Source organism: Leopardus geoffroyi, chromosome D2, assembly GCF_018350155.1.
Source record: "Leopardus geoffroyi isolate Oge1 chromosome D2, O.geoffroyi_Oge1_pat1.0, whole genome shotgun sequence".
Taxonomy (NCBI): domain Eukaryota; kingdom Metazoa; phylum Chordata; class Mammalia; order Carnivora; family Felidae; genus Leopardus; species Leopardus geoffroyi.
In genome coordinates this window covers 19,906,164-19,924,963 of record NC_059334.1, presented here as the reverse complement: position 1 = coordinate 19,924,963, position 18,800 = coordinate 19,906,164, and the positions used below count along the sequence as shown (strand labels likewise).

Sequence of the window (18,800 nt, the reverse complement as noted above, 5' to 3'; positions counted from 1 at the left end):
GCATGAGTGGGGAAGGGGCAGAGAGAGGAGACACAGCATCCGAAGCAGGCTCCAGGTTCTGAGCTGTCAGCACAGAGCCCGACGCGGGGCTTGAACTCACAAGCTGTGAGATCATGACCTGAGCCGAAGTCGGTCGCTCAACTGACTGAGCCATCCAGGCGCCCCTCAGATATATTTCTTACAATCAAAGTTAACGATTGATTTTCACATCTGAAAATTTCATCCTGCCGATGGGAGCTCTTAATTTATTCTTTCTAGTTACCAACAGGGTGATGGCAAGTGACAAAAGGACATCTGGAAACAGGGGCACCTAAACCAACATGTTGAAACACGTCCGTGACCCCTTACCATAATAGTAGCTGATGGAAGAGTTAAGGGGTCTGTGATTACGGACAAGGACCTACTCATGGACCAGCTGATGGTTTGATGCCGTTTATATGATTCCCCCCTCCTTTTCCAGTGGGAAATGCCAAGATTATTTTCCTTGTCAATTTTTTTTTTCCCCCTATGATGGCATACCCAGTGGGAAAAGAGAGACTAAGGGTATGGCCAGGGCTCAGTTAGGAAAACAGCCACTGCAGGGTACAGGGGCTAAGAAGAGGAGATTTCGTGAATTTGGGAGTTACTAGAGAGCTGCTAACTGGTGTAGGGTACCAGCTAGAACTTGAGAGAAAACCCAGTAGCCATGCAGATGCGGCCATGAAAGGGGAGCTTGAGAAGTGAGTGTGGGAGCTCTAGCCTCTGGGGGGGCAGTGACAGGGGGTGGGCTCGGGGCTGCTGTAAGCATGGGGAGGTGGGCACAGAGTGGGAGGAGAGTGCAGGTGTTCCGGGCCCCTCTGCGTGTGTCTGCCATCACGCTTGGCCATACGACCCTCTCCTACTACTCTGCCACCTTCCAAATCCCCAGGGAGCTCCTCTTATTGGACATCTTTAGCCTGCAACTGTGCGGAGAAGGATGTTCTGGGAAACACAGTCCCAGCCTCAAGTGGAAGCAGCAGTGTCCTGTTGGCGACAGGCAACACAGCTCAGAATCTTCAGTTTACGAGAAGTAATTTTCTAACTGGTGGATTCTTATAGGACATTTTAAAATTAGGGCACTGCTGAAGAAAAGATACGAGATTAGTTTGTCCAAGGCAAAGAGTTAAGGCTTGAAGAAAGAATAAACACACGGAGGGGAGGCTGGGTGGCTCAGTCAGTGGAGCGTCCGACTTCAGCTCAGGTCATGATCTTGCGGTTCGTGAGTTCAAGCCCCCACATCGGGCTCACTGCTGTCAGCCTGTCAGCGCAGAGCCGGCTTTGGATCCTCTTTCCCCCTCTCTCTGCCCCTCCCTCACTTGCGCTCTCCCTCCTCAAAATAAATAATTAAAAACAAACAAACAAGAGTAAACACACATAGCTATGTGACCTGTTAACATGACAGATCCAGAAACCATGCACTTCTGATTTGGTTATCTGCTGTTATTTATTTATTAGAGATGGGTAAATGGTGAAATATTATATAAATAGCAGAAAAAACACCTTTGTATTGAATCTGATGACGGATCCTGGCAAGAGATGTATTAATTAAAAAATTATGGTAACTTACTTCTTGAATATGTGAAAAGATAGAAAAGTGAAAGACACACAGTGAAGATTCCCTTAGGACGGTAGTTTTACTATATTGGTAAACAAGTTATAAATTCACGATAATTAGTAGATTTCGAAATTAGATAATCTTTGCTAGTGGAACAGGTAGAAGAACTTTTTGGAAAAAAAATACTAGAAAATGTGTTGGAGTTCAGGAGTTTGGTGAAGCAAAGCACAGGTATGTCAATGTCAGGGGGTCAGGGAACACTTCCCGGAGGAAGTGACGTCTCAGCTGAGACCTGTGTCATAAACAGGGATAAGTCAGAGAAAGAAGGGGGAAAGGGGTGCAGGCTCCTGGCCTGGGTGTGTCGGGCAATGGTGGGATTCTGGAAGAGTGGGAAGAAGGGTTTGGGGTGGGGTGGAAGATGTTCACACCTGAGCTGGAGGGCCAAACAGGGATGAGATTTTTTTTTTTTAATGTTTTATTTATTTTTGAGACAGAGAGAGACAGAGCATGAGCAGGGGAGGGGAAGAGAGAGAGGGAGACACAGAATCCGAACCAGGCTCTAGGCTCTGAGCTGTCGGCACAGAGCCAGACGTGGGGCTTGACCTTGTAAACCGCGAGATCATGACCCGAGCGGAAGTCGGACGCCCAAGTGACTGAGCCACCCAGGCGCCCCAGGGATGAGATCTTAAGAGTGGAAATCCTGTGGGGCATCTGAGCGGCCCAGTTGGTTGAGCAGCCGACTTCAGCTCAGGTCATGATCTCACGGTTCGTGAGTTTGAGCCCCACATCAGGGTCTCTGCTGTCCATGCAAAGCCCACTTCAGATCCTCTGTCCCCCTCTCTCTGCCCCTCCCCCGCTTGTGCTCTCTCTTAAGAATAAAATAAAAACAGGGGCGCCTGGGTGGCGCAGTCGGTTGGGCGTCCGACTTCGGCCAGGTCACGATCTCGCGGTCCGTGAGTTCGAGCCCCGCGTCGGGCTCTGGGCTGGTGGCTCAGAGCCTGGAGCCTGTTTCTGATTCTGTGTCTCCCTCTCTCTCTGCCCCTCCCCTGTTCATGCTCTGTCTCTCTCTGTCCCAAAAATAAATAAACGTTGGAAAAAAAAAATTAAAAAAAAAAAAAAAAGAATAAAATAAAAACATTAAAAAAAAAAAAAAAAGAGTGGAAATTCTGTGCCCAGGCAATTGCCAGCATTTCCCATATTTCCTCCACTCAAGACCCAGTGGAGACATTGAATCAATTGTGCAGTCATGGTGAAGTCAAATTGGGATACAGGAGGGGTAATGCATTCTTAAAAGAGAGCAGAGAAATGGTCTTTCCTAGTCATTGCTTCAAGACACAGATTTGATTGTGTAACAGAAGCAATAGAAATAGTAGTCTATTATTTGCCCCACGTGATTCTGAGTGTGGGGTGTAGGGATAAACAAAATAAAGTCCTTGCGAGAGGAAACAGACAGAAAATAAATTTAAAAAGTATCATTCGGTTTGGACCCACATACTTGGAGGGCAGGGCCTGACCTCAGTTGGCTTTCTGGTGCTCCAGGCCGCTTCTCCACTTTTCATCTGGAATGACATACCACACCGTGAAGCGTGGAGCCTGCTCTCCTGAGTCACCAGCATCAGATTCTTATAAATAGGGGGAGAATTCATTCTGGGTATTTTTGATAAGGCTGCAGTTTATTAAGCTGAATCGAGAAAGAGGGGGCGAAATGAGTGGGGATGTGACAATATTCAACCTAGTAGGGGACAGCATAAAAAAAGGAGTGCAACTAAAAAGGTTCCACACAGCAAAGAAAACCATCAACCAAATGAAAAAGTAATTTATTGAATGAGAGAAAGTAGTTGTGAGTCATCTGTGCGATAAGGGGCTAATACCCAAAATATATAAACAACGCATAGAAACTCAACAGCAAAAAAACTCTCAAACAACCCGATGAAAAAAGGGGCAGGAGATCTAAACAGACATATTCCCGAAAACATATGGATGGCCAACAGGTACGTGATAAGATGCTTACTAGCATTAATCATCAGGGAAATGCAAATCAAAACCACCATGAGATACCGCTTCACACCTGTTAGAATAGCTGTAATGGAAAAGACGCGAAAGAATGAGTGTTGCTAAGGATTTGGAGAAAAGGGAACTCTGGGTACATTGCTTGGTGGGAACGTAAATTGGTGCAGTCTTTATGGAAACAGTATGGAGTTTCTCCAAAAAATTAAAAATAGAACCACCATATGATCCAGGAATCTTACCTCTGAGAATTTCTCCAAGGAAAATGAAAACATTAGTTCAAAAAGGTATCTGCACCTCCCTAGGCATCGCAACATTATTATTATTTTAAATATGAAATTTGTTGTCAAATTGGTTTCCATACAACACCCAGTGCTCACCCCAACAGGTGCCCTCCTCAGTGCCCATCACCCATCCTCCCCTCCCTCCCACCCACCCACCCCCTCCATCAACCCTCAGTTTGTTGCAACATTATTTTTAATGGAGACATGGAAACAACTTAGGTGTCCTTCAATGGATGAATGGATAAAGAAAATGTATTATATATACACGCACAATAGAATATTATTCAGCCACAAAAAAAAAAGAATGAAATCTTGCCATCTGTGAAAATATGGATGGGCTTTGAGAGCATTTTGATAAGTGAAATAAGTCAAACGGAGTAAGACGAATATTGTATGATCTCACATGTGAAATCTAAACCAACCAACCAACCAACCAACCAACCAAACCAACCAAACAAAAACCAAATAAGCTCACAGATACAGAGAGCAAATTGGTGGTTGCAAGAGGTGGGAGGTGGTGGGGGTGGGAGAAATGGGGGAATTTTTTTTTTCAGTTTAAATAAATTGAACAAAACTTTTTAAAAAGGGAGTAAAGCAGGAGTCAAAGGCTATAGGATACAAAAATTAACATATGGCCAGATGTAGGGGGTAAAGCAAAATTTTGTACAGCCTAAAAGCTTATCAAATTTGGGGGCCTTCTTTAAGAGAAAAATATCAATTCGACGATTAGGTACAAAAATAAATATTTAGGGGCACCTGGGTGTCTCAGTCGGTTAAGCGTCCGACTTGGGCTCTGGTCATGATCTCACAGTTCATGAGTTCGAGCCCTGCATCAGGCTCTGTGCCGAAAGCATGGAGAGCCTGGAACCTGCTTCAGATTCTGTCTCCTTCTCTCTCTCCCCCTCCCCCACTCACCGTCTGTTTCTCTCTCCCCCTCAAAAATAAATAAACATTAAAAAAATATTCATTTAAAATGAGAAATGCATCACAACAAGCTATAAAACTTAAAAGGCCAACAAATACCATAAACATCAAGAAAAACCCACAAGAAAACATTTTAATAAGCTGCCTGACACACCGCTCCATAATACTATTTTTCAACATTCTTTTACCTGCATATCCTTTTCCTCCAGTATAGTTGACAATTAAAAATTGTGCACATTTAAGGTATACAATTAGATAATTTAATACCTATATACGCGGTGAAATACTCACCCCAGTCAAGGCACTTAACATTATCCATCACCTCACATAGTTACCTTTGTGTGTGGGTGGTGAGAAATTTAAGATCTGCCCTCTTAGCAAATTTCAAGTAGGACAATACAATGTTGTTAACTATAGTCCCATTGCTGTGCATTAGATCTCCAGAACTTACCTCGTGTAACTGAAGCTCTGTGTCCCTTGAACAGAATCTCCCCGTGTCCCCATAGCTGCATAGTCTCAGCACTGAAATGTATAGGATCATTGAATCACTATATTGTACATCTGAAACTAACATTACACCGGATGTTAACTAACTGGAATGTAAGTAAGAACTTGGAAAAACCAAGAGCTTAGGCTCTGGAGCTAGACTATTTGGGTTTGGATCTTGTCGCTGCCACTTTACAGCTTGTGGAACCCGGGCATTTCTAAAATATCTCTGAGCCTGAGATTTTCTCATCTGTAGAATGGGTATAAGTCACGTGAAGATTAAACAAATGAGTTCAGGCAGAGTGCTTCCAACAGTGTCTGGCACATAAAGGCTCAATATTTATTAGCTCCTGCTGTTATTGTTATTGTTGTTGTCGCTGTTGTAGCGCCAGTATTTATGTGAATAGTATGTGACGCTTCTTAAACCACCTGTAAACCCCGAGAAGCCTTTGCGTCCTGACTAGAACCAGGCTCCCCTGTTTTCTGCGTGGACTGTTGACTAAATGTAGGAGGAAGAAGTCAGAGACAAATGGGACTCCCCGCCCCCCATTATATTAAAGTCTCCAAATAACATTTACGCAAAAGAAGAAATTGAATCTACAAATTACGTTGCTGGTCCATGGCATGCCCAACGAGCAATAGCGCTGGACCTGACATCATTTTGTTCCCAAACGATTGGAGCACAAACGATCTTAGAAGAAAAATCACACGATGGGCTGTAGCGAAGACTTTAAAAAGTTGCCTTTTAATTCAGTCTCCTGCGGGCGTGTCCCCAAGACGCTTCATTTCCCCCTTGGGTGAAGCACTGTGGCCAGCAAGGGGCCCCCACGGCACAGGCTGTGGCCGGGAAGGGGAGGGGGGGAGCCAGGGGAACCGGAGGAAGCTCAGGCTTCCCCGCCCGCGTGGGCGCAACAAGGCGGAACCGCTTTGGTCACTCCGGCGGTGGTGTCAGTCTCGGCCGCCGGGGGGTGGGCGGAGGCTGCCTTCGGCCACCCGTCGCCTCCGGGCCACGCGCCCCGGAGTGGGTGTTCAGGGTCCACCCCCAGAGCGGGCGGCAGCCGCGCCCCCTGCAGCGAGGGTCCGTTCGGCCCGGAGCCGGCGACCGCGCTCCTCACCCGCCCGGCGTAGCACCGCCTCTGGCCCGGGTGCAGGGGCCCGGCGCGCAGGCGGGGGGCGCTGTGGCCTCGGCGCGGGGACAGAGCGGCCGGGCCGGACCCGCCTCTTTCCCCTCCCCTCCCGCCCCCCACGCGTCGTGTCGCCGGGAAGCCGGGAGGAGACAGAGCGCTCGGGCTCCACGGCGCTCGGCCGGCCCGCAGTCCTCTGACCGCGCGGAGCGGAGCCAGGTGGCGCCGCCCGAGCCCAGAGCCGCGACCCACCCCGGCCGCCTTTGTCTGGGAGCGTGTGGCCTGGAACCGCCGCTCTCGGGGGCCGGGCACGCGCCCACCGCGGTCGGTGACAGCTCGTCCCTCTCGGAAGGCTCCGGGACCGAGGGGCGGGCGGGCCGGGCCCTGCTCGCTCGCGCCTGCACGCCCGAGCGCGCGCACCGATGCCCCCGCAGCAGGGGGACCCCGCATTCCCGGGCCGTTGCGAGGCGCCGCCCGTTCCGCCGCGCCAGGAGCGCGGGGCGCGCGGGGGGCGCGGGCCCGGGGCGCCGGGGGGCCGGGGGCGCGCGGGCGGTGCCGAGGGGCGCGGCGTCAAGTGCGTGCTCGTCGGCGACGGCGCCGTGGGCAAGACGGCGCCGTGGGCAAGACGGCGCCGTGGGCAAGGTGAGCTACACCACCAACGGCTACCCCACCGAGTACATCCCCACCGCCTTCGACAACTTCTCGGGTGAGCGGGGGTGCGGGGCCGCGGTCTGCGGTGCCTATGGCCCCGGTGCCGCGGGGGGGGGGGGGCGGGGAGGGCGGCGCGAGGGTCGCGGGGCGGGGGGGGTGGGGGACCGAGGGGGCTGCGGGGCCGGGCGGGCTCCAGCTGGGAAGCCGACCAGGCGCGGAGCGCCGGGCATTTCCCGAGCCTCGGGGACCCGGCGAGCGCGGAGCTTCCAGAGGCAACGGGGAACCCTAAAGCCGGAGCCTGGCGGAGGGGGCGGGGTACGGGGGACAGAGCCTACGCGAAAAGAAGTGGTCGGGCAATTTAGTAGCAGACGAGCGAGTATCAGACAGGTCGAGTTCAGGTTGCCTGGTCAGTTTGCTGCGTAGGAAAGTTGCGTCAGGTCGACGTTGCTGGCGCCGCTGCCGAGTTTCAGTGGGAAGGTGACGCGCAGGTGGCCCTACCTGTGGCCCGGAGAGTCGGTCCTTTCCTTTTGGCGGTTCCCGTGACAGTGGGCGTCTCCGCTTTAAAGAGCCAGAAAATACTCGCTTTGGTGAAAACGGCACTGGTAAAGGCTTAGGTCTGGATTAAACCTGGAGAGTAAACCCAATTTCTTCCGAGTCCCTCTCCCCTGGCCCCACTGCCCCTACTTCAGTCTCCCTCATTGGCTGTGCTTCTGATGTCTTAGTATCTTTTCAGTTATCTCTAAGCTATTTACAGCTCTTAAGTATGGTATGCTGGGTTTTAGTTTGGTGGAAACAAAGATAAAGGGGTTTTCGGGGATTTTTTTTTTTTTTGAAATTCACAAAAACGTGAAAATCCACAGAGGCTAGTGTGAAACACTCCCTCTTGCTCTTCAAGGAAAAAAAAAAAAAAAGAAATGTTTCTTGACCTGGTAGTCCCAATGGCAAGGGCTTGGGTACCCTAGATGAAAGTGTGCCACACCTAATGGGTTTGCCGCCTAAACAGTTTTGGGTTTTTTCCCCCCCTTTCCTCCTCCCAGCTGATCAGTGTAAACATTAAAAGAACTGAGAAAGTTGAACTGAGACAAACTTGGGTGCTGAATTCAAATAGAAACCTCAAGCTGTGCCCTGAGGCAGGCCCCTGCCCAGTACCCCATCCCAGTGGAAAGGTGGACAGGCTTTCTTTTCTTTTTTAATCCTCTCTTTGAGCCGACGGGGTGAGATGAGTAGGGCCCGCTTCCATAAACAGGACAATGCAGGCAGCCTGCGTTTGCTCGTGTTCTCAAAACAAGCTACAATTCTCTGATAAACCATGAAGTCTTGGAACAGATCCCAAGGGAAAACAGAATTATTTGTGAGGCTTCCCACTGAGTTAAAACGGCAAGGTTGGTTCCCATTTACCCCCTAGTGTTGCTTTTGGGTTTTTTGAAACTAGTGTGACTGGCAAATAAATCTTCCCGGGGCTGGGAGAAGAGTGCAGGCCCTTCTGGGGTGCCATCCGTAGCTCGGGGGCTTGCGGCCTCATCCGGGCAGTGCCGTGAGGTGCCAGCCCAGGAGGGTTGTATACAAAAGTGCCTGCATGGGGGCCTCCTTGTTTTAGACCAGTCTTTAATTCGTTAGGGGACCCAGAACAACCGAAGGGTTTGGAGGGAGAATGGTGGTTGCAGCTAAAACGATGGTTTTCCTGAAAGGGGTTAAAGGACACCCCCCCTGATCATTGTTTTCATCTTGTTTTTAAGCGGTGGTTTCTGTGGACGGACGGCCTGTGAGACTCCAGCTCTGTGACACTGCCGGGCAGGTTAGTGTATCCTCGCTGCTCAGGGGTGGGAAGGGAACCAGCCTTTGAAAAGCCTCAGAATACCCTCCTTGCATAAACGGGGTCATTCTAAAGCCTCAGGAAGTAGACCCACCCCTGAGAGGGTGACGGGGAGGGGGATAAAGCCCTGAGCTAGTAAAACCGGGTTTGGCCCAGCTTTGCGTGGGCAGGACGGGGACAGCAGGGTGAAGAACAGTTCTCTTCTCACAGGCGTTTCTGACCTTATTTACTCTCTGGTTTTTATTAAAAATTACCACTGATGCTCTGTGATCATTTCTCAAAGTTAGTTGGCGATGTAATCATTTCATTGGAAGTCAACCAGCCACATATTAAAGAAATTTGCTCAAGAGACAGATGGAGTTTTGGGGCACCGGGGTGGCTCCGTCCGTTAAGCGTCGGACTTCGGCTCGGGTCATAGTCTCGTGGTCTGTGAGTTCGAGCCCCGCGTCGGGCTCTGTGCTGACAGTTCAGAGCCTGGAGCTTGCTTTGGATTCTGTGTCTCCCTCTCTCTCTGACCCTCCCCTGCTCATGCTCTGTCTCTCTCTGTCTCAAAAATAATAAATAAATAAGTAAATAAATAAATAAATAAATAAGAAAAAGATGGCGTTTCCTAAGCCGTGGTTTGACTCGCTAGGGCCACCTTCGTTCCCTGAAGCAGATGCAGGGGTCAAAGCTGTCCTGCACCAGAGTCATGAATGAACCTGGACTTAGTCTTTCCAAATCGTGGGAAGGTTAGGCACTTGGATCGGACACCCAGGGAGCGATGGGGATTCGGGTGTTCCCCGACGAGCTCCAGGGACTCATCATCACCCCGTCCTCCCTTGGCATGGCGCTCGTCACCGAGGTCTCCTCGTTCCCTGTGAGAACCCAGGGTGCTGTCTCTTGAGTTGGTCAAAGTGACAGTTAACAAACATGTAGTCCTTCCTGTACTTTGTTAGAGCAAATGCCGAGGGGCACTTTGTAGGCCCGTAAAAGGGCCCACTTCACTCTCTGAGGTATCGTCACGTGACCTTCAGTGTTTAAGAAGTTGGCCTCCCAGTATTCTCTAGTGCCTCGTCCCAGCCAGGACTTCCAAACTGCTCACCTAGCCTGGGGACAGCGAGTTCAAACCTCCAGGTGATACAGGCCTGAGCAGCTCTGGTCTCCAGCTCAACGCTGGTTTGGCGGGGGCCACAGCGGAGGGAGTGGTAGCCCGGCCTCTTCCTTCTCTCCTCATCCTTCCCCTTCAGCCGCAGCAGGGAAAATCAAACACCGTGTGTAGTCTGTGCAAAAGAGAACGCAAAGAACACCGCCGTTGCAATGTTTCATCTTTCTGGACGCCCTCCTCGTATTTATAGCGAACGCTGTATGGCTTTGCATAAAGTGGGAATATTTTTCCTGCTCCGTGTCTGATTTTCTGACCTTCCAGGTGAGGTCAGAGGAGCACATCGATAAATATAGGCATCCCTGCTAAAGCAGGAAGGGGCAGCTTAACGGCCCAAGAAGGCACAGTTACTGGGGACCCCTGGCCGCGGGGGGGGGGGGGGGGCCGGGAAGCAAGCAGCTCAGTGACATCCCTGCCCACTGATGGGGCTCTCCTGTTACATGTTGGTTCTTGCCGCAGACACGGCTTCCTAAGTTGGGGTTCTGCCTGCATGGTGCCTGCCACATAATAGGGCTGAGTCGCGGTCTCGCATGGAGACAGACAAAGGAAGAGCTAGGTCTTGGGGAGGTGCTAACTGAGGTCCTGGGCCCGCCCCTCACAAGACTTTGCAGTCTGGAGGCCAGACAGACCAGTGAGGAGAACTTGTGAAAAGAAACCAGCGAAGTTCCATAAGGCGGAAGGCAACGCGGGCTCGGGGTGCAGGACAGGTGGGTCTGGGGAGAAAACCTCTGAGCAGTTTTGGAAGAGGCATAGGAGTCTCATCGGGACCGCTTTGTGGAAACGATCCTGAATTATTGAGGCGGGGTTTGATTTGTCGTAGTATGGCCTGTCTGAAAGTGGGGGAAGCACGAGAATAATTTTGGAGACATTTTCATGAAGAAATTGTTTAGGGAAATAGAAGGATTTTGGTGCAAGTTGGTATGTTTTGGTTTATTTGGAAATTGTTTTGTTTTGTTTTTTTTCCTTGCTCTCCCAGTGATGTTTTCGTTGAGATGGACTGAATTTCCTTTTTTTTATTTTAATTTATTTTTGAAGGAGAGAGAGAGAGAGAGAGACAGAGCATGAGCGGGGGAGGAACAGAGAGAGAGGGAGACACAGAATTCGAAGCAGGCTCCAGGCTCTATGCTGTCAGCACAGAGGCCGATGCGGGGCTCGAACCTACGAACCGTGAGATCATGACCTGAACCGAAGTCGGACGCTCAACCGACTGAGCCACCCAGGCGCCCCTGGACTGTGTTTCTTAACTGACGCATTGGTTAGTAACGCATACCTTATTATGTAACGGAGGAGGTGACCATCTGAAGACGTGTAGAAAACTAATTTCAAAAACTATTTATGAAACCTACACGGTTGGCAAGATAAAGTCCTTTTTCCCGTACACCCCAGGTGTCATTTGGGACTTACTTGGACTCACAGCAAAGCCGGTTCCAAGTGGTAGTTCTTTCCCAGCTTCCTTAGTTAGTCCAGATCTGATAAACTGCCTTTTAAGGGACTTGATTTGACACCTGCTGTATTTCCCTGATGTTGACTCAACCAGTGGAACCCCCCCGGCCCCCACCCCTTCAGGCAGTCCTCACAGTAGCCTTATGACTTGTGTCACGTCCGGGTCCCAACCCAGGGAAACGTGAGCACAGATAGCCCTAACCTGGGGCCCAAATGCCCTGGTTTCATATGGAAGCTCGGGACAAGAATGTGGCGCTCCTTGGCTGCATGAGGAACTAGAAATCGCTTTTTGTGCCTTCGGGTCTTCCTGTCAGGGAGGTAGGTGAGCATATGAGACCTTACGAGGAGCTCTTAACACTGGACTCACAGTCTTACTTGAGTGAGAATAGATCGGAGACTGAGGGCTCTGCAAAACATACCTTTGGCAGAAGAGAGAGGCCCGTCACTGAAATAGGAGTAGTTCGCGGTGGCATTACCAGGAGAAGCTGAAAGTTCTTCAGCCTTTTGACCCGTGAGGCACTTAGAAAAATCTCTATGGTACCAAAAAAAAAAAAAAAAAAAATCAGGTTGCAGCTTGACCAACGTTCCTGTTGAGCTGCCTGTCCGGCCCGCCCCGCCCCTGACGGAATTCTGTGCGTCTTCCTGCCCACCCGGCAGGTGCATGCCAGTCCCTGGGCCTCAGCACACGTTTCTTTGGGGGTGCGTTCCACTGGCCTCGTCCCCCATGTGCACATTGCATTTATTTCAGCAAATATCTAAGGTTTCTGGGCAGGCCGTGAGGAGGAGGGTTTCATTTCTGCTCGGCTCCCGGAGCCCCTTAGCCAGACTCCCCAGAGGTCTGGGGAGCCAGATTTCCAAAGGCCTGTCACAGGGCCCAGCCCCTGTGCTTGTCTTTCTTTTTATCGGAAATGCAAGCCCAGATTCCAGGCCACGGCCGAGGGTGACTGTCTTCTCACAGCGAGGTGCAGCTGCCTGAGGGAGCCGCCTTTACGTGGGGCTCAGTCTTGTGCTTTTGCTTTGAGGCCTCTGAGAACAGAAGGAACGTTTTATTACGAGGTCTTCAGAGCGAGGCCGTAGTCTACCTGGTCGGGTTTCTGCGTTTATTCCTCCATGCAAAGTTGGCACTAAGGAAGCTAAGTTGTTCTTTTTTTTTTTTTTTTTTTTAATTTATTTTTTTTTTTTAAACATTTATTTATTTTTGGGACAGAGAGAGACAGAGCATGAACGGGGGAGGCGCAGAGAGAGAGGGAGACACAGAATCCGAAACAGGCTCCAGGCTCTGAGCCATCAGCCCAGAGCCCGACGCGGGGCTCGAACTCACGGACTGTGAGATCGTGACCTGGCTGAAGTCGGACGCTTAACCGACTGCGCCACCCAGGCGCCCCTAAGTTGTTCTTTTTAAACCGTCGTTTGTAGAAGACACGTGGCAGTGACGTTCCGAAATGCCAGGTTTATTCCTGAGCATTGTAGCTGGATGACTTCAATATTGTTGGTTGTTGCCCTACAACTGAAATGTGGAGCTTCAAATGAAGAAAAAAAGAACAGATTCAGGTTTTCTTTACATCTGCAGAAAGGCTGCAGATACGGAATAATGTGCATGTCAGTAATGAAAACCTAGATGACATTTCACTTTTTCTTGCCACTGGGAAGTGGTCTGTTATAGTCCACTTGCGGATGGCTGGCGCCCACCGACAGAAATTTTATTTTATCTATTTTTTATCGTTTTTAACGTTTATGTATTTATTTTTTTCATGATCGCTACACCCAGTGGGGGACTTGAACTCACGACCTTGAGATCGAGAGTCCTCTATGTCTTCCAACCTGAGGCAGCCAGGGGCCCCCACCAATAGAAATTAAAAAAAAAAAAATTTAATGTTTATTTATTTCTGAGAGAGAGAGAGAGAGAGAGAGAGAGACAGAGTGCGAGCAAGGGAGGGTCAGAGAGAGAGGGAGACACGAATCCGAGGCAGGCTCCAGTCTCTGAACTGTCAGCACAGAGCCCGACGCAGGGCTCGAACCCACAAACCGTGAGATCATGACCTGAGCCGAAGTCAGACGCTTAACTGACTGAGCCACTCAGGCGCCCCAGAAATTCTAAATAGGAATGAGATGATGTAAATATTTTCCTATGAGAGAGGTGAGTGAAAGCTTTCAGTTAGCTGAATATGGGACTCCAGGAGACTATAAAGAAATGCTGATTTGGAGGCAGACATCTCTGCAAGGGCTGAGGCCAGGTCTGTCTGTTCCCAGTGAATCCCCTGGCCCTGCCCAGGGCCCAGTGTCCAGCTTGCATCTCTGTGAAGTGGGTGACTGTTGCGGATATTCAGCATGATGCTTGGTTTCTATAATGAATTAGAATCATTCCATCCAGTTCTCTATATTTTAAGAGTAGGGTGGGTATGCCCTTTCTCTGGTCCTTTATCTTCCCAGAACGCTGTGCGTGGAGGCCCCTGGTATTTGCAGGGGTTAAAAAAAAAAAAAAAAAAAGGCTAAAGGAAGTAAGAAAAGGAAGAAAGAAGGGAGAAAAAGAGATCAAGCAAGAAAGAGGTACATCAAGCAAGAATGAGAATGTGTTAACCAGTGTTGTAAGTGATTTGCCAGTGAGGGTGGCCTGTGAGAGGTCTCAGCTCCAATTCTGGGTCTGTCCTCGTGTCTGATTAAAATTCTTCCCTGCACTGCGTGTGCCCTGAGTGTGTACAGGTGCAGATAGGTGAGGCGGGCGTCGCTCACAGCTGTCATGGGGACAGGCAAGCCTGGATTCTTTTTTTTTTTTTTTAAAGTTTATTTATTTTGAGAGAGACCGAGGCAGCGGCTGGGGGAGGGACAGAGAGAGAGAGAGAGAGAGAGAGGGAGAGAGAGAGAATCCCAAGCAGGCTCCACTGTGTAAGCACAGAGCCCGACAAGGGGCTTGAATCCCCACAACCGTGGGATCATGACTTGAGCCGAAACCGAGTGGGACAGGTAACCGACTGAGCCATCCAGGCACCCTAAGGGCAGGGCTGGATTCTTGAAGACAGGAGCTGTGTTAGACCGGGGCTCACTGGGGTCAGCTTGGAGACCTGGGGATCGGTGTGGATGCTGTCTAAGTTTTGGAAGAGTGGCTAAGTACCACAGTTGAGAGAGTAAGTCTGGGTTACTCTGGGCTGAAGGCTAGATGAAGTCAATTTTATTTCTAAAATTCACCCGATGTAAGTACTTTTTCTGTGGTGAGTTGCAAGTGGGTCATGAGTATTGATGAGAACACCGAAAACTTTGGGCAGATTGCGTGGGGCTGGGCGTGTGGACCCCACTTAGGGAAGCAGCAGGATTGCTTCCCGAGGCCCTGGCAGTGGGCTTGCTATAACCCTTTCCGAGGAAAAAATTGGTAAGGGGGTCTTTTTGCTAATGAGAATGGATTTAAAAAATAACTTCTGGGTGCCTTGATTGGTTGCAGGATGAGTTTGACAAACTCAGACCCCTCTGCTACACCAACACGGACATCTTTCTTCTGTGCTTCAGTGTGGTGAGCCCCTCATCCTTCCAGAACGTCAGTGAGAAGTGGGTGCCCGAGATCCGATGCCACTGTCCCAAAGCCCCCATCGTCCTCGTTGGAACTCAGTCGGATCTCAGAGAAGACGTCAAAGTCCTCATTGAGCTGGACAAATGCAAAGAGAAGCCGGTGCCTGAAGAGGCAGCTAAGCTGTGCGCCGAGGAGATCAAAGCCGCCTCCTACATCGAGTGTTCAGCCTTGACTCAGAAAAACCTCAAAGAGGTCTTTGACGCGGCCATTGTCGCCGGCATTCAGTACTCAGACACTCAGCAACAGCCAAAGAAGCGCAAAAGCAGGACTCCTGACAAAATGAAAAACCTCTCCAAGTCCTGGTGGAAAAAGTACTGCTGTGTCGTATGATGTTGGCAAGAAACCCGGAAAAGGCAGTTTTTAGATGAAGCCGATATTAGAAGCTATATTAGCTGACGTGACTCCTTTTATCGTGTAGAACCTGGAGAGGAAACGCGTGTGTATGTGTGTAACAGGTGGAGCTCTCAGTTTATGTATTCTTTCTTGCCTTCGACGTTTTTGTTTGTTTCAGCTTAGGGACCAGCCAATTATGCAAGATATTTCTGAAGGGAGTTGAGCAATGTTCCTAACTCCGGAAAAGTAGAGCTCAGAGACCTCGGGATTAATTTATAGCTAATATGAAAGAGACCCGCTCGGATGTGGGTGTCAAGGATGCGACTTGGCCGCGTTATGATGCACAGAAGGACCAACGGCGAAATGGTGTGGTCGACCCTCCCTTGATTAAGGGCTACTCGATGCAAGGACGTTCCGTACGCGGGCCGGCCAGGGAGCACCCGTCAGAATTGCGTTTCAACGTCCACACATTGCCCCGCCTGCAGGGAAGTGAACATTCTTGAAGGGCCTGCAGCAAATGTTTGTAGGAGACAAAATGACCTTTATTTCCCTTAATTCAGCCAAAATGTGTACACACACACACACACACACACACACGCACACACACGCACACGCGCACGTACGTACGGCTATATTTGCTGCTGATTCAGACTTTTAAACGGTTAATGGGAAAAAGCACGGCCACGAAAAAACAGATATGAGGGAAGCTCAGGTTCCTGCTTTTGTGACTTTTTTGAACAGCTCTCTTTTTGATGATACCCTACTCAGAGATGGGATTTTAACTACGTCTCGACGCATCTTTGAGGCCACCTGAAAACCAAACGTGAACATCTCTTGAAATCTGTGTTAAAATGGGTGTCTCTTGAAACCCGTTACGACAACCAGTGAAGTCCACAGATGCCTTTCGGGGACCTGGCAGCAGGGCCCGGCACTGTGTGTCACCGGGCTCGTGGGGCTGGTCTGCTGCGGCCGGCCGGGGGGCGGTGGGGTGGGGGGGGGGTGGACCACAGCCCCCTCGAGAAGCTGCATCCTTCCTGTGGGACAGCCAGAAAACCATATGCCTGTGAACCATTTGTGTTCTTCAAGGTGGCAGATTTTTAGAGCTTAGTCTTCTGGAGAAAACAAGTGCCGTATCAGAAGAATAGTTTTCCTTTGTGATGGCGGTGCTTCCGAAGTGCCAAAAAAGGTAGCCTGGCGCGTTGAATTATCACGTCCGGCTGCAGTGGGTGACACAGATTCACCAAAGTCGGCTCAAAAACTAGGCAAAAGCTCTGCAGAGCCAGCGGAGAGAAGCGTCTCCTCTTTCCGTGGGTCTTGCGTTGTCTTTTTTATATTTAAAAAAAACTAATTTGTGTTTTTCTATGGAAGAAATAAAAGATTGGGACGGGGTTTCTTTCACCTCTGTTAGTAAATCAAATTAACGGATTTCCTTGTTTGAAAATTAAAACACATGGGTTGTTTGCTATTTATTTTTCCATCCGTTGAAATTGATAATCCGCTGTTTCCCGAAGCGTTTAGTTCTAACCTGAGGGAATAACGTTACTTCATTGTGAAAATGCTCCAGACAGACTTCCCGAAAAGCACCCTTGCCTGCCTGGTCCACCTATCTGTGAGAATAGCTTTCCGGGCCGGGCTCCGCCCGCCCTGCTGTGCAGACCAGGTGGGAGAGGTGGTGGAATTATTTGGGGAGTCATTCTAAACAGTGTTTTTGTATTTAAACAAATGTCATGGAGTGCAATGCAAATTAATTTTTAAGTCGGAACACAAAACTTGGAAGAAATTTTATGCATGTGATAGCATATGGGGCAGCCCTTGGCCCCCCTGGAGAGGCCACTGGCACCCTCTGCCTTGGAGGGCCACTGGTTGAAAGCTGTTGGTGAAAAGCGCCTGTGTGGCCCAGTTCTGAAAGCTTTACGCAAGCGCTTTATTTCTTTTTTTTTTTTTTTTAAACGTTTATTTATTTTTGGGAGAGAGAGAGACAGAGCATGAACGGGGGAGGGGCAGCAAGAGAGGGAGACACAGAATCGGAAACAGGCTCCAGGCTCTGAGCCATCAGCCCAGAGCCTGACGCGGGGCTCGAACTCACAGACCGCGAGATCATGACCTGGCTGAAGTCGGACGCTTAACCGACTGCGCCACCCAGGCGCCCCGCAAGCGCTTTATTTCTAACCCAACTGGATACAACCTGTACCGTTAGCACTAAAAATCTCGAGGGTTGACCTTTAAACACCACCATTTTTCATATGTTGCTGCGTTTTCTAGAACAGTAAACGTACGATTGATTGTACTTAACGCTTTCCTCCAGTCTTGTTTGTCTGTGTGACTTGGGCAGAAACGTTTTTAAAAGGACGTCTTGAGGTAAACGTAAAGTTGATCCACTTCACAGGTCAACCATCGTTAAACTTGCAGCTTGGTATTGCAGCAGAGATTTTATGAGTCGTGCTTTAAGAAGATGCCACCTTCGCTGAACTCCTGCGGTGTAGGCCAGTCATGATTTAAAAATACAATATGCTTCCCAAGTGTTTTCTCTCTTTTTTTTACCATGTATGTGGAAGCGAACCTTTTGTAATGTTCTCTGTGTTTGACAGACTTCAGAGAAACCACGCAGCTATTACCCAAGCCAGAATGAAGGCAGAGTCTTCTCCCCGACTGTCGTAACCTGGTGCCTTACCAAGTTGTGCTTCTCTCTTTTTCAAGCGTAAATGATGTTGAGCAGAACGCTGTCCTTGAAAATGCTATGAACGAGGTGGTATGAAATAAATTCTGACCTACAGATACAACTGCCCTTGCCTTTTCTGCCGAAGAGTGTCAGTGGGGGAGGAAGTTGGGCCCCGTCGAAAAGCAGGCCGGTTGGCCAGCCTCAGGCTTCCGTGCTGGGAAGCTGGAAAAGCCCAGAGGCATTTTGGGAATCCTCCCTAACCAACATGAAGTGCTTATGGAAAATGGGGTTTTGAGAATTCTGGGGTCCCGGTCTGACTTCGGCGCTCTCTGACGTCAGACGCAGGTGTCTGTAGTGGATCATGTGCTGGTGGCCCGTGTGTGTCCCCGACAGGAGCACTGTTCTTGGGGCCAAAGGTCTAGGCTCAGAGAAGCACGTAAGTGTCTGATGATGGAGAGGTCCCTGGATGTGAGCCTCGGTTCCCTTACGTGTGAAAGTGCTGCCCCCCCCCCGGCCCCCGGTTATTTGAATCCTGAATGAGAACACATGTGCACATGTGGGGTAGATGGCCAAGATCTGGAATAGCCATGAAAGGGATTCGAAGGTGCCGTGGGCCCCACCGGCTTTGCAGTGGAGACCAGCAGGGCTCAGGGTTCCCTGTCTCCGAGGGCTGGGAGGTGCCCACGTGGTGTATGTGAACTCCTGGTCAGCCTTCCCATCGTGCCGCCAGGATGCAGCCCTTACACCAGGGGAGGTGGCCCTGAGGACAGGAACATTCTGAGAGGCCAGATGTCCTCCCG

At 50.0% G+C, this 18,800-nt stretch overlaps 2 protein-coding genes across 2 annotated transcripts in view; both read left to right on the top strand.

The window, feature by feature from the left end:
* Positions 1–18,800, top strand: part of LOC123577288 (liprin-alpha-1-like) — a 464,712-nt gene that overhangs the window by 95,997 nt on the left and 349,915 nt on the right. The gene's annotated exons all lie outside the window — the stretch shown is intronic.
* On the top strand, positions 6,511–16,804 carry LOC123576523 (rho-related GTP-binding protein RhoU). Its single transcript, XM_045437440.1, has 4 exons — positions 6,511–7,009; positions 7,041–7,104; positions 8,786–8,844; positions 14,883–16,804. Exons 1-4 carry the CDS (start codon positions 6,821–6,823, stop codon positions 15,336–15,338), a joined length of 768 nt encoding a protein of 255 aa, XP_045293396.1. The 5' UTR covers positions 6,511–6,820; the 3' UTR covers positions 15,339–16,804.

What these genes read in the sequence shown, in the direction of transcription:
- LOC123576523 (XM_045437440.1), top strand. Translation starts at nt 6,821, where the DNA reads ATGCCCCCGCAGCAGGGGGACCCCGCATTCCCGGGCCGTTGCGAGGCG. An exon ending in ACGGCGCCGTGGGCAAGACG is followed by an intron (nt 7,010 to 7,040) that starts GCGCCGTGGGCA and finishes GCCGTGGGCAAG; the next exon opens with GTGAGCTACACCACCAACGG. An exon ending in TCTGTGACACTGCCGGGCAG is followed by an intron (nt 8,845 to 14,882) that starts GTTAGTGTATCC and finishes GATTGGTTGCAG; the next exon opens with GATGAGTTTGACAAACTCAG.